The 24,922-nt window shown below is 37.3% G+C and overlaps 1 protein-coding gene across 1 annotated transcript; it reads right to left on the minus strand.

Moving 5' to 3' along the window:
* Positions 1–17,381: 17,381 nt before the first annotated feature.
* On the minus strand, positions 17,382–24,702 carry RAD51AP2 (RAD51 associated protein 2; the record flags this gene model as incomplete). The annotated part of the gene is made up of 4 exons (XM_084900386.1): positions 17,382–17,500; positions 21,043–21,126; positions 21,453–22,594; positions 22,697–24,702. 4 exons carry the CDS (start codon positions 24,700–24,702, stop codon positions 17,382–17,384), a joined length of 3,351 nt encoding a protein of 1,116 aa, XP_084756512.1.
* Between the last annotated feature and the right edge of the window lie 220 nt (positions 24,703–24,922).

Consider the following 24,922-nt stretch of genomic DNA (forward strand, 5'->3'; position numbering starts at 1 on the left):
ATGTCCTTGACCAGAATCGAACCCGGGACCCTTGAGGCCGCAGGCCAACACTCTATCCATTAAGCCAAACCAGTTAGGGCTACATTTTTATTTTTTTAATAAAACTTTTTATAATGAAAATTTAAATATAGGGTGGCCCAAAAATTGATATACACACTTTGAAAAATTATAGAGAGGCAGAGTTTATTAAAATACATTTCATTTTCAAAATTGAGCTATCAGCTGTTAAAGCATATATACATTTTGGGGGTCACCCTGTATATATAAAAGTAGAGGGAATAGAATTATTTTCACGATCATCCAGCATTAACAGTTTTCAGCACATGGAAGCTATTTTGGTAGCTGATACAAAGTAGGTTCTTGAAATGGGTTGAATGGTGGCCACCAAAAAGACATGGCCATGCCCTAATTCCTAGATTCTGTAAATGTTACCTTATTTGGAAAAAGGTCTTCGCAGATTTATGTTGAAATGAAGAGGTCATTTTGGATCATTTCAGTGGTAGTGTCCTTCTCAGAGGAAAAGGAAATTGACAGAAACATGTAAAAATGAAGGCGGAGATTGGAGATTAGTGATGAAGCTACAAGCCCAAGGAACTCCTCAAGCCACCAGAAGCTGGAAGAAACAAGAAAGGCTTCCACTCTAGAGCCTTCAGAGAGAAAGTGACCCTGTCTTCAAAACTATGAGGGGGCAATTTTAAACACCCAGTTTGTGGTAATTTGGTATGGAAGTGATAGGAAACTGACTTAGTTCTCATATGGTAGTTATTCATGACTAAGTCAAAGGCATTGCTATGCCTTCCTTTTGGTTTAATTCACTGGATCTCAATTTCAATGCACATTAAAATTATCTGGAAAGCTCCTAAAACAGAAATGCCCATGCCCCATTCCCTGAGATTCTGCTTTAATAGGTAGAGGGGCTGGAGGAGTGGCTATGGTTCTCAGTAGTTCTTAAAATCTCAATAGTTCTTAAAATATATTTCACTGTTAATGTTGCTTACTCAGAGTCCATCTTCCCCACTAGATTTTTAACTCTACCGGTATAAGCACTATGTTTGAATTATTCCTACCTAACGTAGTACCTGACATATACTAGTATATTTGTTGAATAAATGAATAAATATCTAGCCCTCTAACATGTTTATGCAAATGTGAAAAATGAATAAAGCATGCTCCTTACTTCAAGCTGTTATTCATCATGCTAGGAGGGAGAGGAAGACAGGTTTGAATAGAGAACAGAGGCTGTCTAGGAATAAGAATTATATCAAGTAGAATCCCCTTCAGCTTCAAATATAGAAACCCTAAAATAACAGTGAATTAAATAAACAGAAGTTTTTCTCACACATAAAAAAAAAAATTAGTAATAGACTAGAACTGGTGAGATAGTTTTAAAGTTACCACAGACCTGGCCTTCCTCCTCATTCTTGGCCCAATATGGATGTCTGAGTTTCAGAAATACAAGCACATTGCAACCAGCAGGAAGGAATGAAAGATAAGCAACCTCCCATTAAGGGTTCCCTTAATGCATGTGACAGGACATTTCCACTTAGATCCCAACTAAAGGCCTATTGCACGATATTTGTGCAAGAATAGGCCTTCCTTCCCCTGGCTTCGCTCGGGCCACCTGGGAGCCACCAAGTCCTCACTCCTGGCCAGAGCACTGCTCCTGTAGCTCCCTCTGCCCCCTTCCCTCCCCCTCATATCCCTGGCCTGTCACTCCACGCCTGCATATGAAAATTAACATGCCATCTTTAGCAGGTTAATTTAATTTGCATACACACTCCTGATTGGCTGTGGGCATGGCAAGGGTATGGTCAATTTACATGTTTGTCTATTATTAGGTAATATAGCCATAACTTACCATAGTCATATGGACATTTCTACCTACAAGAGTACCTAAGAATATTGCTGTGGTCAGCTAAAAATTGGGAGTTCTATATAATATTAACTAAAATGGATACTTAGAGGAACAATCACTGTCTCTGCCATAATAATTAAATCTAGTAGAACAAACTTAGACACTGTGTCATTGTAAAGGAAACAGTACTTTGGGAGTACAGGGAAAGGAACTAAAATTCCAACTGGAAGCATCATTGAAAATGTTATCATTTAATCCACAGAAGATAAATAGAATAATAGGCAAGGGAAAAGGTGCTTAAAGGGAAAGAGAATATTGTGAACAAAAACATAGATATGGGAAGGTACAGAGTATGTATCAGAAAAAGTTCATCTAGTAGAGAGCACAATAGGAGAAAGCATTCTGTTGCAGAAAGAGAATAAGAATTTTGAATCACAGAGACCACATGCCCTCACTACTTAATAGAGGTGTAAGGAGAAGTTGTGAGATTTAGATGCTAATGTATAAAGTGCAGTTGGCAAATAATAAAGTTGAAAAATATATATGATAAAGATGAAACAGAAACCTCAATTAATGATGGAAGGACATAATTGTTATACTAAAAACTTTGGGCTTATTCCATTAGTAACAGAGAGAAAATTGAATATATTAATAAAAATCATGCAATTTCTTTTTAATGGAAAATCTGTTTGGTAATTTTTATTAGAAACTTTGGTGATTTTAATAATTTTAAAAATGTTTGTTACAGTAGAGAAATCCTCCTTGGAATTCTTTCACACAATTTTATTCCTCCTTATAGCTTTCAGACTATTAGACACATGCGGAAAAAAATCTGTTTGAAAATGACAAGTAAAAGATGTTTTATAAACTCCAGATGGAATTCAATCTTTACACAGATCAAAAATTAAAAGGCATCCAGGCACAAGGGTGTATATATAGAAAATAAATTCTGACTTTGTGAATTGAAAATTTTGGCATTTTATTAACTGGACTTTAATGTGGAAAATCAGCAGTTATGCTGCTATGCAGAAGAGGGAAGAAAAATTGGAAGGAATGGTAGAAGGTTAATATTGTTTATTGAGAATTACAAGGTATCTGGCATAGTGCCAGATATTTTACATTCAATATCTCATTAAACCCAACATAACTAAGGTTCAGTAAGGTTAATTGTCTTACCCGAGTCATTGAATGACCAATGTCCTCCAGTCATTGTGTGACCAAGATTCAGAATCTAAAGTCTGACTAACTAAAAAGTATTTGCTTTTTTTTTTTTTAATACAGGTGATGTGCACTTTTTTGCTCAGTCACTCACTCATTACTTCCAAATTTATTCCTAATTCTTTACTTCCAATTTCATCCAATTTTTAATTAAGATCTATTTCTCTTCTATATGCCTAGATGTTTCTAATATCATTATTTACTGATTTTCTTCTCTGTTTCTTTGTTTTTGTTTTGGGGTGTTTTTTTTTGTTTTGTTTTTGTTTTGTTTTTGTGGTTGTTAATCCTTAACTGAAGATATTTTTCTATTGATTTTTAGAGAAAGTGGAAGGGAGAGAGACAAAGAGAGAGAGAACTATCGATGTGAGAGAGACACATTGATTGGTTGCCTGCTGCATTCTCCCTGACCAGGGCCATGGATAGAGTCTGCAACAGAAGTTTGTGCCTTTGACCAGAATGGAACCAGGGATCCAAACTGGCTACAGCTCCATTTTTAAGTTATCGCACTTCCTGATTTATAACGTGTATTAAAAATACTTAGAAAGAAAGGGTTAACATGTTATTCTTTTAGTGAATTGAGACAAATTATTTTTTAAAACTTTAAAAGAAAAATATGGCTGGGAAACAGAATAAAAATGAAAACATATCACCCTAACCTGTCAGAATGGCCACCATCAACAAATCAACAAACGACAAGTGTTGGCGAGGTTGCGGAGAAAAAGGAACCCTCGTGCACTGCTGGTGGGAATGTAGACTGGTGCAACCACTGTGGAGAACAGTGTGGAGTTTCCTCAAAAAACTGAAAATGGAACTCCCATTTGACCCAGTAATCCCACTTCTAGGAATATATCCCAAGAAAGTAGAAACACCAATCAGAAAGGATATATGCACCCCTATGTTCATAGCAGCACAATCTACAATAGCCAGAATTTGGAAACAGCCTAAGTGTCCGTCAGCAGATGATTGGATCCAAAAACTATGGTACATCTACACAATGGAATACTATGCTGCCATAAAAAAGAAGGATTTCTCATCATTTGCAGCATCCTGGATGGAATTGGAGAACATCATGCTGAGTGAAATAAGCCAATCAATGAAAGAGAAACAACACATGACCTCACTCATTTGTGGATAATAAAGAACATTATAAACTGATGAACCATAAGATAGATATAGAGACAGTATATCAATAAGTAGACTGTCAAATTACAGCGGGGAGGGGAGGAAGATCTGGGGGAGATAATAGATCAACCGAAGGACTTGTATACATGCATATAAGTGCAACCAATGGACACAAAACTCTGGGGAGGGAGGGGATGTGTGGGGGGGAGGGAGAGGGTAAAAAAAAAAATCAATAAAATATATTAAAAAAAAATTATTCATAGGTCAAAGAAATTGTAGTGGAAATGACAGAAAAAGTTAAAACTGAAAACTGCAATGAGAAGAGTACATATTAACCTTCTTTACTATTTATTGATGATTTTCTTACAATAAACTGTTTATGATCAAAAAAAAAAAAAAAAGAAAAAGAAATACTGATCAATTGCCTTCCAAAAGGCAACCAACAAAATATAAGAAAGATTCAAAATATCTTATCAACAATTTTTTGATGAGTGAAAACACATGTATCTATTATGTTAGAATTTCCTTGATTGTCTATGAAGCTAAGAAGATATTTTTGGTACATTTTGTGGCTAATACTTATTAGATTTTTCTTTAATAACATTATAGTTTTGGTTATTCATAGTATATACATAGTTCATCAAATTTATCTTTATGTATGCTGTCTACTGTGGATTAGATTTTTTTCCTAGGACATTAAGTAAAGCATCAATTCTTTCCTTAATGATTTTAAAAACCTTCTTATCATAAATTGAATTACCTAATATTAAAAAAAAATGTTTTTCTGGAAAAAAAAAAAAAAAAAAAGAAAAAAGAAAACATATCACCCTAGGTGGTTTGACTCAGTGGATAGAGCATCGGTTTGTGGACTAAAGAGTCCCAGGTTTGATTCCAGTCAAGGGCACATACCCCCGGTTGCAGGCTCAATCCCCAATGGGGGGCATGCAGGAGGCAGCCGATCAATGATTCTCTCCATCTAAAGATACCTGTACAAATTCCTGGTTGTCTCTGCAGAAAGTAGCTCTATGTGTCTGCATTTCCTTTACTATTCAAGCAGCCACCTTTATTTAGTACAATGACTTGAAGCTCATGCTCACGGTAGAGCCATCCCCATAGACTACCAACCAACTACTATCTCTCAGAACCTTTTTATCCATCTGGGAAAACAGGGTGTGCCCCGGGCAAATACTTGATGGATCTGAAGTATTAAAGTCTGAGGCAAAACAGATTAAATCACATTATGAGAAGCACTGAAGGAAATCTCATTCAGAAAATGTGCTGACTCCAGCCATTTCCTTTATCTGCATGTCTCTCAAATAATATTGAAATCAGAGGCCATTCCCTATTTCTTAGAGCTTATTTCAAACATTTTTACTGAGGTACATTTTACAAAACATAAAATTAACCCATTTTGACTTTACAAAGTCACACCCTCCTACCCTCCCCCATATGATCCCTGTTTCCTATTTAAACTCTTACACTACCCCTAGATCCAAGCAAACACTAATCTATTTTCTGTCTGTATAAACTTGCCCTTTTTTGGACATGTCATATAAATAAAATCATCTGTACTAATAAGAGAAAGATGCAAATTGACCGTACCTTCGCAGTGCCCACCAGCCAATCAGTATGGAATATGAAAAAATGAACCCAACAAAGATGGCAGGTCAATTTGCATACACAGGCACTGAGTGGCTGGGGGCAGGACGCTTGCATCGTCACCATGGCAACAATGCAGGCATTCTGCACTGCCCCAGCAGCTCCGGGCCTCTGGGCAGCATGGGAAGGTGGAAAGGCGGCTCCGGCAGAAGCGAAGGCAGTGGTGGCAGCCAGGGGAAGGTAGGCCGATTCTTGCATGAATCTTTATGCATCAGGCCTCTAGTATCATATATAGTCTCTTGTGTCACAATGCTTTCACTTTGTGTAAGGAGGTAGCATATGTCAGGAATTTGTTCCTTTATATTGCTAAAAGTTTTCAATGATGTGAATCCACCATATTTTGTCTACACACTGACAGCTTGATAGACATTAAGGTTGTTTCCAGTTTCTGGCTATAGGAAAATGCCATAAACCTTCACTCACAAGTCTTTGTGTACACATATGCTTTTGTTTCTCTTGAGTAAATACCTAGAGTGGGATGGCTGGATTATATGGTAGTCTTATGTTTAACTTTTTAAGAACCTGCCAAACTATCCAAAGTGACCATTATTTTACATTCCTACCAGCAATGTTTGAGGGTTCATATTTTCCACATGCTCACTAACATTTATTATTGTCTGTCTTATTTATTGCTAGAGGCCCGATGCACAAAATTCATGCATGGGGGTAGGGGGGTCTTTCAGCCTGGCCTGCACCCTCTTTAATCCAGGACCCCTCGAGGGATGTCCTGGGATCAAGCCTAAACCAGCAGTCAGACATCCTCTCATAATCCAGGACTGCTGGCTCCTAACCACTCGCCTGCCTGGCGGCCTGATAACCTCCTAACCACTCCCCTGCCAGCCTGACTGACACCTAACTGCTCCCCTGTCAACCTGATCATCCCCAACTGCCCTCCTCTGCAGGCCTGGTTGCCCCCAACTGCCATCCCCTGCCAGCCATCTTGTGACAACGTGGGTGTGGCCATCTTGTGACAACATGGGGCTGGCCACTTTGTGAAGACATGGGTGGCCATCTTGTAACATGAGGGCATGAGGGTCAATTTGCATATTACCTCTTTATTATATAAGATAGCCATTCTTCAGGGTGTGAAATGATATCTCTTTGTGGTTTGGATTTGCATTTCCCTAATAATTAATGACATTGAACAACTCATAACATTTTGAAGTTGCAAGTTCATTATTTTACAAATTTGGAAACTAACAGCTGGAAGAGTGACTTATCTAAGAATACTCAGAAATATTGTGGCAAAAAGAGAATATACATCTCTTGTCTTTTTATTTAAAGCTTATTTTTTATGAAGCAAAAAAGTATAATCATCCTATAGAGAGAGTTTAGACTCCTCTGACAGATTACAACCACCTCTAAAGAGATAATCAAAATTTGTGTTACCACACTCAGTACAGTTTTCATGCAATCATTATATGTATTTCTTCTTGCTGTGTATAAACTCTAGTGCATGTTTGATGCTTCATACATACCTAAGTGAATGCTGACTGACTGAATGAATGAATGAATGCTAATAAATGTTAAAAGTATAATATGTATCTGAGAAAAAGCAAACAATACTGGAAAGAACTTATACAAAATAGGTACGTGAAAGTATATTACATTCCTTCAATCAACAGGTGAAGAAATGTTCTCTTACTCCCAAATTGAATGTGTGCTCACCATTCCCTCTTACTATACACTTAAGTGAAATCTCCCATCATCTTGTTATTGTATTATATCAATAGCATTAAAATAGTCTTTCCTGCCAGCAGTTTTTTTCTAACTTCTGCTTGCTGGTAAAATAAATATCTGAAGTCATTATGGGTTTTAGTACTGCCTTTGTCTAGCCAGTATTCTTAAGTCCAAGTTATTTAACAAGACACACTAGTCCAGCCTACCCGTGGTGGCTTAGCAGTTGAGCATCAACCCAAGAACCAAAAAGTCATTGGTTTGATTCCTAATCAGGGCACATGCCCGGGTTTTAGGCTCCATCCTCAGTATGGGAGTGCAGGAGGTAGCCAATCGGTGATGTTTCTCTCTCATCGATGTTTCTATCTCTCTCCCTTCCTCTCTCTCTAAAAACATAAAATAAAAAGACACACTATCCTTTGTAACATATTACTTGGGCCTTAAAGACAAGGTAAATAGACCGGAGATAATTGGTGGACCAGTCACACCAAGAAAATCTCTTTTGAGGCAAGTTTTCTTCCCACCCAATAGTATTGCTTAAGCTCTCCTGAGATGTAATCTTGGATTTGCAAAAACCATTCTACACCTGTTCAGAAAAATAATTAATTGCTTCTCTTTCGGGTGTTTCTGTGGAAAACATGAATACTTTCTAACATAACAGTTCAGTACCCATCCACCGGAACTGGTTATCCTACGGCCTGTCAGCAAAACTATCTCTATTTTCCTCTTTTCCTCTTAGAACAGAACCACCACTTTGATTTGATTAAAAAAAAAAATCCCTGATCCAGCACCACTTGAACAAGTCCAATTTTTTCTGAGATGGGTAAACTGGCTTAATGCTATGTTTGAGCTCATAGATGCAGAAAGCCTGCTATTTTTATTCTTGGACAAGGTAATCCAGACTCTAGAATGACTCACTCACTGTGTTCACATGCATTTTCACAAACACTAACATGGATTAATGCATCAACTCCCACTTGGCATGAGTTTACAATTCATTAAGAGCAATGCAAACTATATTGTGACAGAAGATCTGTCTATAGCTGCACAAGAATACCAAGCTCTTTCTACCTTCTGGAATATGTATTACTAGACAGGCAAAGAAATATATACCACAAAAAGTAGCGGTGTATTTCTGCTTATTGTTAATTTGTCATATTTATTATAGATGCCTTAAGAACTACCTCTAAATCCTCTTTTTATAACATGTTTCACCAACAATTTTGAGCACTATTAGGTGTAAATTCAGTTTTCTCAGAGTCAATGACTGTTTCATGTATTAAAATGTTCTGCAGCCAAAACTGGTTTGGCTCAGTGGATAGAGCGGCCGGCCTGGGGATGAAGGGTCCCGGGTTTGATTCCGGTCAAGGGCATGTACCTTGGTTGCAGGCACATCCCCAGTAGGGGGTGTGCAAGAGGCAGCTGATAGATGTTTCTAACTCTCTATCCCTCTTCCTTCCTCTCTGTAAAAAATCAATAAAATATATATATTTTTTAAAATGATCTGAAATTTTGTGCAATATTAAATTACAGAAATTTGATGAAAGTTTTTAACAATATTTTTTGTTATGCAATCCTTACAGAGGTACAATTATATGTATAGTTACTAGAGGCCCAATACATAAAATTCGTGCAAGGACCTTGGCCCCAGCCCCCACTCGCCAATGCAGCCAGGGGCCTCTGCCACAGCCCCCACCCGCTGTGGCTTTGTCCGGAAGGAAGGATGTCCAGAAAGACATCTGGTCTAATTAGCATATTACTCTTTTATTATTATAGATATTTAAGGATCATGTAACCTTGAGGTATAATTTTATACCTTTGTAGACATTCCAGATGGTAAAATACATAAAACACTTTAAATAATTGTTTTTAACCATGATATAAACAGTTTTTGCTGGCATTCTAGAAACCCACATGTTTTATTAGCATATGCCTCCTTGTCATATTTTAACAGTCCCTAATAATAACCAAAACAATTATCACATAAATAGCATTCATGAGCTGAGCCAAACTATAATGTGGAGAGAAATTATGGTGTGGTGACCGAGGATTGAGAAAGTGTCAAGATGCTTTGTTCTAGCCTTGGCTTTCATGCTGTGTGGCCTTTTTGAAACTCCATTTTCTCATCTTTCTGAGCCTCTATTTTCCTATCTCTTGGATGAGATGTGTCACTACCAGAATTTTGAAAGCAGAATCTAAGAAAAATGCCTACGTGTGAAGTGCATTTGGGAAATGATCCCAGAGAGCAGAAATGAAAAACAAGAGGAACAAAACAGGAAAGGATGAAGTCAATAGAATGATCTGTATGGTGTCCAATAGGCAACTATTTTGAGCTACTGGTGCTCCGAACCTTCTGGAAGCTTCATGACATGAGCAGTGTTAGAGCAGTCCACTCAGGGACAAAAGGCAGAAGGAAGAATGTATTCATCAACTCAGGGCCCTATCAGCCAGGCATGGTTGTACTATTGCATGCATTCAGCTCAGGGTCCCACAGATGTCATCCAGAGATATTAGAAACGAGTGAAGTCCCATACACTGTATAGTGTTCAGACTAGATCAGACTTACTCCCTAGGAAACCCTGGTAACCAATTCTTACCAGTTTGGTAATCAAAAGGAAATGGAGGCAGAGGTCAGACCCCTTATTACACATTATAGATACACATATGTACAAAATGAGTTGTTAATAAAGTAATCAGTAGTTTACGCTTCCTCCTTCCTAAGCCAGTAGCCAACATAATGTTTTTAAGATCTTAGTCAATCCTTACATCCTCACCTATAGCAGAAAGTAAAGTGCTTTTCTGTTTCAAAGCCTCTTCTAGGAATGTGCGAGGTTGTCCAGAAAAAAGGAGATAGAAGCTGGTGGTATTGAAAAGAGAGTATATCCATTTATTCAACAAATAAAAAGGCACCTGGTTTATTTTATGTCACTCTTTTTAAAAATAAATAAATAAATAAATAAATAAATAAATAAATAAATAACAAGGAAAAACTGAGTGATTGGAGGAAAATGGCAGTGGATTAAGTGGAAGCTATGCTAACATTTTCCCAGGACCATGCTGCAATTCCAACTAAAATACATAAAAATCATCCTGAATAACCATCTGAAGACTAGCTGAAAAGAACCCTTATAACCAAGGACATACAGAGGAGACCTCATGGAAGAGGACGAGCAGAGGAGCCCCAAAGGCAGAAGCTGAGGTTCCAGAGGATTATCTCAATTGCTGGAGATTCCCCCTGAAAAGTCTGGGATCTAAACCTCAAACCTGGAGGGCTTCCCAGCCCAAACCACCAGAACTAGGAAAGGTGCCTACATAACATCTGGCTGTGAAAAGCACCACGGGTTCTGTCCAGCAGGAATAGACAGCTAGATATGCCAACATCCTCTGCAGAGCCTACACACTAGATTTTGTTTGCTGCCACTTACCTTGGGCTCCAGCAGTGGGAAGACAGAGTGGACTAGAGCTGGGTGAGGAGAATCTGGTGTGGGCAGCTTGGTGAGGAGAGAAAACAGAGGACAACTTTGTGGACCCATGTGCTGAGTCATTCCTCCATACAGGAGAAGCCATCTTTCTCAGGCAAATCTTTCCCATTCTTGCAACTTTTGCCTGGGGGGAAGAAATTGCCCCACCCCTTGTAAACTGGCTCCTGAAGAGGCTGAAACTAACAATGTGCCTGCAGGCGGAGGCAGATCTCTGATTGTTCTGAGTGTTTGTCTGACCTGCCTCTGGGCCCTGGCAAGAAAAAACAGTCCTTGGTGCACAACATGGTCTTTCCCACTAGCACCCAGCCCTAGCAGACGTAACTACAAGCTATGGGTTGCTGATAACTCTTAGTAGGGCCAGTCACAAACAGCACCTGACCAGAGACCTGGCCTGTACCAGAGACACTCCAAAGAGGCTTAAAACCAATAAGCCCAATGGTAAACTTCAAACAACAGAGCAGGATTCAATAAGCTCCAGTAGAAGAATACACAGGCTCCAAAATTTTCAGAGAATTCCACTTTGTGTGATAAGTAACTGCATAGCAGACTGCACACTGTGTTGGGGGTTGAGTTTCACTGTCTGCCAGCCTGAGGGTTCAGCCCACACAGGAACGAGCCAATAGCAATCAAGACTCAATAATACGCCTTCTGCGGGATGTAGATTTTCCTTAAAACCCTCACTCTTGAGGTTGAACCCTCGGGCGGGGGGGGGGGGGGGGGGGGGGGGGGGGCAATAGAAAATATACTAGTCAAAGCCAAGATCCAGGATAAGGAAGGAATTCCTCCCAATCAGCAAAGACTGATCTTCACTGGCAAGCAAATGGAAGACCAATGGATATACTTTGACTACAACATTCCAAAGGAGTCCACTCCTCATCTTGTGTTGAGTCTGCGTGGCGGTGCCAAGAAAAAGAAGAAGTCTTACACCACTCCTGAGAAGAACAAGCATAAGAGAAAGAAGGTTAGGCTGGCTGTCCTGAAATACTACAGAGTGGGTGAGAAGGGCAAAAGCAGTCGCCTTCTTCAGAAGTGCCCTCAGATGAATGTGGTGCTGGAGTTTTCATGGCCAGCCACTTGGACAGACATTATTGTGGCAAATGTGGTCTGACCTATAATGCGTCAACAAACCAGAAGACAAGTAATTGTATTTGGGTTAATAAAAGAGATGAACTAAATTGAATTGTTTAATTTTATTCCAGTGAACTTTTTTTAAGCATCAAAAGTTGATGGATCAAATTGATAGACAATACTTTGGCAGAAGAATCCCATTATATTTAATATCAGCTGTCTAGATAATAAACCAGTTGGTGTTTATGTTAACAAAAAAAAAAAGGACTCAATTGTAACGGGAAGGCACACACAAAGTGCATACAAGGAACATTATTAGACTTAGGTCTGGTGATCAGAGAAACTGTACCACTGGATCTCACAGGTCACCCACTGTGTGATATCCACCATGGCTGGGAGTCATAGCAGATCTACCTAATACATGGAAACAAACCCAAAGCGTCAGCCAAAAGAAACAAGCCCCAAGTGAAAGAACTGTAAAACTTTCAACAATAAAGATGAATTTAAAACAAAATAAAAAGGCCGAAGCCGGTTTGGTTCAGTGGTAGAGCGTCGGTCTGCGGACTGAAAGGTCCCAGGTTTGATTCCGGTCAAGGGCATGTACCTTGGTTGCGGGCACATCCCCAGTAGGGGGTGTTCAAGAGGCAGCTGGTCGATGCTTCTCTCTCATCGACGTTTCTAGCTCTCTATCTCTCCCTTTCTCTCTGTTAAAAATCAATAAAATATATTAAAATAAATAAATAAATAAATAAAAATAAAAAGTTTAAAAAAGGAAAAACTGAGCAAAATATGTTATTTTAAATACAATGAAGTTCAAACGTGCTATATTCAACAATGTGAATGTTCTTTATGCCACTGAACAATATACCTAGAAATTGTTAAAATGGTAAGCTTGTATTATGTAATAAAATTTGTATGCTGTTATAAAAACAGCTGTATCATTTTTTAATTATTTATAGTAAAAGAACTGCCATTGGACCTGACATAGTACATTATACATGTGAAAATAGATTGACCTAAACATACAATGTTTGAATTATGAATTAATTATTCTGAAAAATAAATATTCAAAACATGTAATAGACTTAAAAACATAAAAATATTTTTCAATCCAACCTTTATAGGTAGGATCCCTTAAACAGGAAACTCTATTAGTATATTTTTATTTAACCCTATAAGGGGTGAAAAAGCTCCTTTTTAAAATATTAACAATAACAGATATTAATAATTACAAGCTTACTGTATACCAGAAGTTCAGCTAGACATTTCATGAATATTATCTTTAATTTTAGTCCCATGAAAATAAAATAATCTCTACTCCATTCCTCAAGTCCCCAGATTACAAACCTTAATGCTACTGAAACATCTCTTTCCGAGAAGGGAAAAATAGGTTACATCCATAGGATTTTGTTCATAACTGACTTTAGAAACTCCAGATAATCATTTTTATGGTTCATTATTATTGATACAGAATGTGAGTAAATTTAATAGAGAGTTTCTCATAAGTTAGACAGGCCCAAGCCATTCAATGGATAGGTTCCTTTAAAAGGATGTTTGCTGCCGAAACCAGTTTGGCTCAGTGGATAGAGCGTCAGTCTGTGGACTGAAAGGTCCCAGGTTCAATTCTGGTCAAAGGCATGTACATTGGTTGCGGGCACATCCCACCGGGATGTGCAGGAGGCAGCTGATCGATGATTCTCTCTCATCGACGTTTCTAGCTCTCTATCCTTCTCCCTTCCTCTCTGTAAAAAATCAATAAAATATATTAAAGTGGACAAATCCTTCACATTCTATTTTTTAAAAATAAATAAATAAATAAATTAAAGGATGTTTGCTATTTAGAAAAACTATAAGTCACTAGACTTTTTTTTTCCATTTTGCTTAACTAAATAAGACTAAACAGGTAATATTACCTCAGAGGTCTGCATACTTAATGTATTGACTATAACATAACTTTTCATTTTGGTGTAATATAAGGTTCTGCTTTTCTTCTCATGCTCACTGTTACACACCCAAAAAGCTTGCTATTTTAAACTGAAGTAACACCAAGATTTATTCTAAGGTTGAATAAAAGCAAGAATTTTTTGAAGTGGCTTTTCATTGTTTGAATATTTTTATTCTGATCTGAGCACATTCAACTTTTACATTTTAAGAACAAGGACAAAAAGAACAAAGTGGAGGCGAGAATGGGTTTCAATTTAAAATGTATTCCACCACAGCCTCCAATGCAACCTCTGTCAACCTGGCTATGGAGACACAAAAACTTAAAAGCTAAAATGTTACCAGCCTCTTACCTTTCAATTTTCCAATTCCAGAAACACAAACTCACAGAACTAGGCAGGAAGGGGACGGTGATGTCTCTGAGTGTATATGTATGTTGGGGAAGAAGGTCCTGGGGAAAGGGGTACTTGAGTAATGACACTAGGAAGAACAAGTTTTGCATTGGGAGAGGTAATATTTCCCAAAATATTTATAAAGAAAGATCAAAAAGACATAGCTATTATGAGCAGGTATAGAAATGTAATCATGCCGAAACTGGTTTGGCTCAGAGCATCGGCCTGTGGACTGAGAGATCCCGGGTTCGATTCTGGTCAAAGGCATGTACCTTGGTTGCAGGCACATCCCCAGTGGGGGATGTGCAGGAGGCAGTTGATGGATGCTTCTCTCTCATCGATGTTTCTAGCTCTCTATCCCTCTCTCTTCCTCTCTATAAAAAAAAAAAATCAATAAAATATATTTTTAAAAATGTATTCATTCACTCACTCAAATAATATTGTATGGGTGCTGAGTAGGGGCAGGTACTATTCCAGGCACTTAGGATATATTAAAAGGGGCGGAGGAGGTAAAGAATCCTCCTCCAAGGACTTGCATTCTTGTAAGGCATAAATTGTATAGTGTGTGAAGAGCTGAAGAGTTCTGTGAGAAGAATAAGAAATCAGAGCAGGATAGTGAAGTTAGAAAGTACATGGTATAACATGGAAATTAATAAGAGCTGAATTTGAGGTGGTTTTTAGTGTGTCTCAGAATCATGGCTTGTAATAGGATAATCAGACTTATTTTGTTAATACATTTGGTCTTTCTTCTGTCATTACACACTTCGTTTTTTGTATTTTCTTGCTGCTTCCTTCTTCCCTTTGTTTTTGCTAAGCAGCCCATTTTATTTTTCTGTCTAATGTTTTCAAAAATATTATTCTACTGATGGTTGCTCTTAAATTATGTATATCTGACATTTCTTTTCCAATCTGAAGTAAGCTAAGCCTTGAGGCAAAGACTTCTGTATTCTATCTCTGAGTAGGAGTACTAAAACACATTTATTCTATGTGTGAATAAATTAATAGTAGGTATTAGCTAAATGATCACAGTTCTGCTCTTGGGACAAAGATAAACTCTGGAGGAGGAAATAGAAAGTGGATGCAGAGAAAGGTGGGAAAGAATGCTATGGAGGAGATTGCCTCTATCCCAATCCTGACCAATTTGGTGATTTTGAAAAACTTATCCATTCTCTTTGCACCTCTATTTTTTTTTTCACTTGAAAAATAAGGGAAGTGAAATAGAACAATGATCCATTACCTTCCTTTTCTAACATTATGGGAGTTTGATTTGGAAGTGAACTTTAAACTATTAATACAAATGTCAAGATACTACACAAAGGATCCACAGAATTTTTTTTCATCCTTTTCCACAAACATTTCCTACATAATCCACCACACAACAACAACAAAAATGTTTCATCCTTTTTTTCAATTTGCATACAATGGAAAAGCATATGTGTGAGAAATTATGTAGTAATAAATAATCAGAATTTTTTTAGTATCAGTCAGTTCTGTAACCAAATATTATTCTGATCAATAAAAATTGCTATAATCAGATTTCTGGTATATACGTATACCATTACTTATACCATTTTTAGTACTGCTCCACACCTTGGTTCTTCACAATTACTAACATAGAAAACTGTGGCAAAGTAGGTGCAAGTATTTGCAAAAACAAACAAAATCCCCAGCTTAAAGCATGAATACGTATGATGGAATTTCTTCCCAACCAATGGACTTTCAAACCATCAAATCACCAGAACTGCCCAAGCCCTGGCTGTGTGGCTTAGTTGGTTGGGGTTCATCCCATGCATCAAAAGGCTGCTTGTTTGATTCTTGGTCAGGACACCTGCCTATGTTGCAGGCTTGATCCATGGCAGGGATTGTGCAGAAGGCAGCTGATGAATGTTTCTTTCTCTCCCTCAAAAATCAATAAAATACCTTTTTTTAAAAATCTCTAGAACTGAACTGAATTTACCAAAAGGTTTTTGCCTAAGTCAAGGAAGAGATACGTTTATTTTCAACAGAGGAGCTGAAATTAAAAGCCAGTATTAAGTATAAGACAGGTTGGGGGATTCAGCCATTTGAAAAATGACCATCTTTTGAAAAAATGACCACTAAAAATAAGTTCATGGAATTTATTTTTTAAATCATAAAACATTTCTTACAAAAGATCATTTAATTGTTCACACTGCTCTGAATAGATGCCAGGGACATGTGGACTATTGTTACTTTTCCTCCTTGTCCCAGCCCCCAAAAATGTTGAAGTGATCACAAAGCAAAGTGTTCACAATAATTTCATAGGGGAGATTTTCCTTTTTAACAACCAGCAGTGAATACATATTAAAATTTACTCACTCTGTTGCTGATTCAAAATTTCAGTGTTAGCTTTTGTGCACACACACACACACACACACACACACACACACACCTGTTTATAAGGAACAAAAACATTACATCTGATAAACAGCAAAGATTCCACTACACTTCAAATACAGAACACTTATGAAGCATAGGCATGCTGGCTTTTTAAACAGAAGCAGATAGGGTTTGTTGCCTTTCGAAGAGTCACAGATCTTTTAGAGAAACCTATAAAGGCTATCAATCTTATCCACAAAAGCATTTTTATATATATGCATATATTATGAGGAATAACTTGACATGTTTTATTAGATCACAAAAACTTTTAATCTGTATATTGCTAATGCCATAAAATATCAATAAAATATAGTGTTTAAAGGTAATTAGATAATTCACACACACACACACACACACACACTTTCTTTCTCTCTCTCTCTCTCTCTCTCTCTCTCTCTCTCTCTCTCTCTCTCTCTCTCTCTCTCTCTCCATTCTTAATAAAGAAAACTCCTAACCATCCAAGGTGACAGAAAAGCATTTAGCAAAAGAAAGAATAAGCAATAAATAGTTGTCATGAAATTTTTTGAAATATCAAAGTCCAATATCTTCTTTTAAGTCCTCATAACATATTTATTTTAAGTAGGGATGAAGTTGTTTAAGTTTGGCTTTTCTTGACAAACCAACTCTGATTGGACGAGTGCATGTCTTAATAGGTAGTACTCTTGAAATTCCGTTTGAAAAATTGCTACCTAAAAATATAAGACAATAAAAGTATTTAAAGGAAAAAATTACTCATAGTTTCTAAGAATTTTGATAACTTTTAATCATATAGAAACTTTACTGAGTCACTGAAGTGCTTTAAATGAATTAGCTTACTTAATCCTATCTCCATTTTTAAAATGTAAAAACCTCAGAACAAAAGTTAAGTAACTTGGCCAATATAAATACAAACTAAATAAAACCATCATTTTAGTCAGGCAGTTTGACTTAACAACAAAACTACATAGATTTTTTTTTAAGTATTGATTTTCAAGTGAAACACTGATTTATTGTTCCACTTATATATGCATTCATTGTTGATTCTTGTATGTTCCCTGACTGAGGATGGAACCCACAACCTTGGTATATTGGGACAACACTGTAACCAGCTCAGCTACCTGGGCGTATATAGATTTTAAAGTTATACTTGATATAGTGGTTTTAAACACCATGTCATTTTTTCTTATTAGAAGCTAAATAATTAAACTATACTATTAATGATTATGTTTTATTTCTAATAGAGATTATCAATAATAGAATGCAAATGTCATTTCAAAACAGCTCAAAACATTTTATGAAAATATATCTGTTATTAAATCAATAACCAGACAAATAGAATCAACTACCCTTGATAATAAAATACAATACCTCTAATTTTCAGAGTGCTTTATTTTAAAAATTGAACAGTAGGATACATATTTAAAGCTAAAAATGTATCAAGCTTTAATGAATTAGTATGATCTTAATATAAAAGCACATTATACTCAACATAGTGTAATCAACATAACTTCAAATCTGACAGAAGAAAAACAACATAATTTCTACTAAGTTTAACCAAACAGAATGTGTATAAACAATAATCAAATAAAATCCAAAATTTAGCTATATGTAAAAAGGGAGGAAACAACATGATATAGCTAGTTACTCATAAAAAAAATAAAAATTGCTAGATTATTTTTTAAACAAAAAGGGATTATTCAAATAAACACAAAATTAATGGATGTCTGATACATTCGATTTGGTTATAAATTAATGTCAGCAATTTATGCTAAGCGTACTTCTACATTACAAGATTTTTATTTCAGAACAAAGCCATGATTGGTCTATTTTATTACTTTTTCAAAGTATAACTTTCCTCTTTCATATTGTAATATGACAGATACTTCTGATAACTTTGCAATGGGTGGGAAATCACTAAACCAATTTCTATAAACAATAGGCCTTTTGCAAAGGATATGCCCTTAAACAGTGATTAAGTTATAGTTGTAAGGATGTGCTTTTTTGTAACCTTGGATATTCTACCTTTTTATTAAATAAATTATGACCCTTTTTATTATTGCTATGTACTGGATTAATGTATTGCATTATATCATTTAACAATTCTAAATATTCAAATATACTACCAGAAACAGTTCATTTTAAAAATAAATATTTAGAAAATTTATGAAACGTATTAGTCATCTTTTAAAAATAATACTAACTCGATTGTTTTCTAAATACTTGCATGTTAAGTACAGTCCACAGGCTAGCAGCATCTAGGCACTTGTTAAGAACCAGAATCCTAATGCCTATCCCACAAAAGAGCCATAATCTTTTAGAAAGATACCCAGGTCATCTATATATATAAAAGGCTAATATGCAATGTGTCCCCTTGGGAATTCCACCAGGAGTTTGATCACACACTATGATGTGCACTGACCACCAGGGGGCGGCATGGAACTAAGGAAGGCCCCGGCCAGCCCTGATCACCAGTCAGGCCTAGGGACCATACCATGAACAAATCTCATGCGCCGGGCCTCTAGTTTGTATATAATTTAAAATTAGGGGAGAATGGATGCTGAATGGTATTTAAAGCTCCTGGCACACTGGCTGGCTGGCATATAACACATGCTCAAAGTAATCCCAAAATACTTACCTTCTCCACAGATAGAAAAGAGAGACACAGAGTTTACAGGATGTAAACTGGAGACACAAGTGGCAGAAACTTTAATTGGAGGCATCATGATGACAGGTGAGTATCAAAAGCATTTCAGCACAATCAGAGGTTTCCTAATGCCTTTAAAATCACTCTGTATAAACAGGCCTTATCCCTACTTCCCAGTGTCTCTCAGCTATTCCTTTACACTACCGATTTTTAACACGTCTTAGGAATAGTATCCCAATTGGGGATAATCTTTGTAAGTAAATCCAAGACAACTATTCTAACACAATATTAAATAATTCTGGCTGACCTCACACATTATATGCCATATTTTATAATAATGAGGCACTTTTTCTTGCAAAGATACAGTAAGTAGTATAGGTTCAAATATGTCCAACAAATGTAACATTTTTTAAATTTGTGCACATAATTTAATCTTTCATTTCATACATTTCATTATCACAATTATAATCATGATGAATATAGGTGTACGTTCCCTAATCTTCCTCCGTTCTATCTCAAAATTAACCCAAGTTCTTCCTTTCTTTCCGTCCTAGAAGAAGCAATTCCTATCCTTTCCAGGCTAATTCTGCCACCTGCTTTTAGTTTCATAGAGTATTGCTACCTCAGTTATTCTCTTTATCCATGGGAGAAGAAACTAGCTGTGGGCTTTTTATCTTCCAGGACTTGGATTAATTTTTAAGATTATTTTATTGTAAGTTTAGAAAAAGGAAATGATGCATTATGGAAGTGGCTGAATAAAGGTTCCACGAGCAGCATCTTACTAATGAGAAGCCAGAAAAATGTTTTGAGAAATGATGAATGACTAAAGATGTTTTGGTAAATATATTTCACCTACATCATTATTCTTTCTAGCTCTGGTCTTGTGTAATACCAGCAGTTTCTGACCAAATAAAGTTTTAGTCATTTGGAAAACAATTACTCAATGTAAATCCTACCCTATGTCTCATTCCACTGGTACTATTATAAGTTAGACTAGACGTTAGACTTGCTGTGTTTTATCCTGACATTATAGACCTTTTAGGCAAATGATGAGGCTAGTTTAACTTTTCATTAGTTTGTTTAGTAGTAATCAAAAATTTAAATTCCATAGTCATAAATCATGTTAATATAGCTTAAGTGACACTAAATTTTTTAATTACTAAATAAAATGTCTACATAAAGAGCCTCATGATAATTAAAGAATAGAGAACATTGATGATAATTATATAACTGTGAGCAACATCTCATCAATGAAAATTCAACTTAGTTAAATGCTTTTTGTTTTGCCAATTAATGTTACATATATTTAGATTGTATATTAAACATGTACTACATCTATCTTATTACATAGTTATTTCAATGCAAACCAACAAATAATTAAGCAGTTTTGAAGAGCACATTTCCCAATAATATTCTTTTAAAGCTAATATTCTAAAATGCCAATTTTTAACTATTAGAATTTGCTCCAGTACATTATTAATATTTACAAAGGTACTAAATCTTTATATTTATTTTCTAACAACTTAAGTATATTTTCCTTATACTGAAAAATACAAGAATGCAATAATTATCTTAGAAGGTATTTTAGAAAATAATCAGAAATCTTACCTCCCTTCACTATATAATTAATTCTTTCTTCCTTAAATTCATCAGAGGAAAAAGCAGATCTTTTGGGTGAGGGTTTCTCACAATCTGAAAATAAAGATCAATATATATTACTGTAAGTTTTATATAAAATGTTAGTATTAAACAAGTTACTTTTTCAAAAGCATTCCTCCCATTGGCTCCTAATATTGAGATAAATGCTTCAAAGCCCCTTGTAAAAATTTTATCACTTCTTTTCTTCAAGTTCAATATTTAATGTTGGAACAGTTCTTTATAGAAAATAATGTGCATCAATCAACATTGCCTACACTTTATCTCCCTTTTGCCAAAATTATATATTTGGCCAACACAGAAGGAAAAGGCTACAAATTTTTTCTATCATAAGAAAAAACATTTTAAAACTAATTTTATACCTTCCTCAGAAGTTGAATAGAGTACTTCTTCCTCTGATGTTCTTAAATAGGAATGTCCATTAGGAACTTCCTGTTCTCTGTTTCTTTGTACTGTTTCCCAGTTAAATAAACTTTGGTGTCTTTTATGCTTATTAAGACCTGCGTTAGCATCACAGAGCGAAGATGCACAGATTTTGTTGACTTTACCTATTTTCAAATCTTTTTTTATCTTTGCTTTTACCGCCTCCACAGCATTATTTTCTCTAAAGTAATTTTCTTGTCTATTGTTTGTTTCCACGGTGCTTAGAATTTCATTTTCCTTGCTGATTTTGTGAAACATACGAAGTTCTTCAAGAACTAAATCAAATTTACTTTTCATCTCAAAATCTTTGGCTATTGTCATAACTTCTGTTGGTAAACACTTGGCAGTTAAATCCTGAAAACATTCATTGTTCCCTACACTCAGATCAGCTTCCAATTGATGTTTAACACATTCTGGAGAGTCATTCTTTGGATAAAAATGCTTTAAATTAGCTAACTCACTTTCTTGCAAAATTCTCTCATATTCCTTTTTGTCAGCAAGATTATGTTGATTAACGTATTTAGTCTCTTCCACATTGTCTTTCCTACTCATTAAGGAAACTGGTTGCACAGAAAAAATGCCATCCATTAAATAAAACCTATTTTTCTCTTCCTTTTCAATCTTAATATTTTTATGAACTTGGTGACTGTATGTTAAACTTTGTGCTATGACATTTCTTTTCTCCTTTAAAATGGAGTTATTTCTTTTTGTTTCGATTTCACTTTTTATCAAGCTCCCAAAATTTTGAACTTGAGTTGAAATCGTGGGATTGGTTTGTTCAGTACGTGTTGTGTAGTGGCTTGCTGGTATGGCTTGTTGCCTAACATTGACGATATCTTCAACAATGTACTTAAAATTAAAGCTACTAATCTTGCTATGCTTTTGTTTTCTTTCAGTATCTAAATTTTCATTGTGCATATTTATTTCATAAAAGTTTTCATTAATATATTCATAGTTGTTCTGTATGAATCGAGGAAGAGAATTAACATGCATTTTCACAGTATTTGTACTATACTGAGCAAAATTTTTCACATTTATTTCCTGTTCGGGACAAGTCTTACTCTTGTAACTAATTTCATCCCTGTCATCAAAGTCCATTAAAACTACATTTTTAATTGTCATACTAAAGGGATTGATGGGTTGTTTTTTAAACTCTTTGAAAACTTTTTCAGTTTTAAAAAACCTTTTCTTCTCTAACATAGGTTTCATATTATCGCCTAATGGTATTGAAAAAGTTAAAGTCTTTCCTAGATGTACAATATGACTTTCTACCATAATATCTTTTGGATAATTCAAACACATTATCCATTTGAAAATGCATCCCTCTTCTAATTTAGAATCATTTTCAGTTCCAGTTAAAGAGTCAAAGTTATTGAGCAAAGAAGTTATGTTGGCTTGTAATATGATATGCAGAGGCTTTGAAACACCGGTTTGTAAATAAATGTTATTTCTTCTATTGACATTTATATTCCTAATTATTAGATTATGAACATCAGTTTGCTTTAGACACTTCAAAACCTCATGCCAGGCTAAAATACTATTATCTTCTTCTTTTGCTGAAATACTTGTATGGAAGTAAAACCCTTCTGTAATGAAATTGACAAAAACATTGCTTAAATAAAAGTCTCTTTGTGAAGTATAATATGGAGATGGCAACTGTAGCATATTATTGTTTTCTCCTTTACCACTTAACCAAAAAAAATGTATTAAAGCTTTTTGACTACCCAGTGTTCCTATCATAAGAAGCTTTGGTCGTTCTTCATATGTATTCATGGCTTTTAGATTATAATAGTCTTCTTGGCTTAAAAGAGCTGTATCTGGTAATTGCAGCAAATTCCAGTTTCCTCCAATTTTCTTCTTATTTTCACATTTAGTTTGGTACTTATGCATAACCCAGCTGTTCTCCCTATTTTTTCTCAAAAGATGTCTAATGTTATAGTTCTCGCTTTGACACTTTTCTAATCTGGTGGACATGCAACAGTCCAAGCATGTTTCCGCTTCTTCCCGATTTGCATTCTGCAGTGTTATAGTAAAATTCGTAGCAGGATCTCTCCCATTAGACTTGATCCTTTGGTTACTGACCGATTGGTCCTTCCTTTCACAACATCCAGGAAACCTCTCTTCTGCGCCCACAGTGTGTTTATCGCCCAGTAACTTACGCCTCTTACCAGCCTGTCTATTCTGGGGCCAGTAACTGTCTGTGGGCCCGGTAACATATGTCTCATTTTTTATGCTCTTTTTCCTTGCTCTTTCCTTTACATAGACAGGGGATGGTTTGCTCTGTAAGTCAGCTGGAAACTCAGGGAGGGGTCTGGGGCTGCTATCTCGGAAAAACCCGGGGTTGACAATGTTCGTGCCAGGCAGGTTTTGAGATTTTGGCATTTTTAGCAAAGATGCTGGAATGTTCCTTTCCTTTTCATTTGACCGTGTCACGCTGCCAGCTTTCCATCTGTCCTGGACTTCATGGGATGTTGGTTTCGTTTCCTGGGAAAAGGTAAGGTCCCGGGACAGATTTCCTGTGGGTTTCCCAGAACTGTCACTGTCGCCCTGCCCGCTGCCTCTCCCCTGGACCAAACCCTGCCTCCCAGCCTCGCTTTCGGGTCCCTGTATGTCATGTAGGGACAAGTCGGGCCGATGCTGCCCCACCTCAGCTGGGGATCTGTCACCACAGACCACAAGGACACCGTCCCTGTCACAGGGCCCTGCTCCAGAGAACCTTCTGGAAGCCCTCGCACCGGAAACCAGACTTCCTGAGGGGGGAGACGGCAGACAGGGATTCCGCTCGGACCCGTTGTCTGGGCGTCCCGGGTTTCCTGTCTGCTCCCCCCGGGCGGGTCCCTCCCCACGCGGGTCTGCGGGGGTCCCCAGCATCACGTCAGCGGGCAGGAGCGGCGCCCTGAAGGGCCTGGGCGGCAGCGCCCACGCTTTCTCCGCCTCCGACAGGCGGGGCACCAGGGGCAGCCGCCACCCCGCCCCGGGGACCCCGCCGGGCTCCTCCACGCGGAGCCGCTTGCTGCTGGGGGGCTGGGGCCCGGGGTCTGGGGGGGGCGGGGAGCCGGGGGCCGCCCCCCTGAGGGCCGCCACGGGCGGCGTGAGGCGCGTGAGCGACATGACAGGGCGCTGAGGGGATCTGTCCAAGGTTCCCGCCAAGCTCCAGTCTTTCAGCACCAGCGAACAGGCCCCGCCCATCATGGGGGCCAGGCCACGCCCCTGTCACGCCCCTCTAGGCCTGGCCTCAGTATCATCTTCATGGGAAGCTCCGCCCCGAGCACGCCCCCCAAACGCCCCAGCCTAGCCGCCCCGCCCCCTTCTACGTGCTGCGCCACCTAGGCCACGCCCCCCACGCTCTCCTGAACCCGAGAGCGCCCAGCGGTGGCTCCCTCGACCGAGAGCCGCCTGGCGTCACGTG

The sequence above is a fragment of the Pipistrellus hanaki genome, assembly GCF_964339955.1.
Source record: "Pipistrellus hanaki genome assembly, chromosome: 12".
NCBI lineage: Eukaryota > Metazoa > Chordata > Mammalia > Chiroptera > Vespertilionidae > Pipistrellus > Pipistrellus hanaki.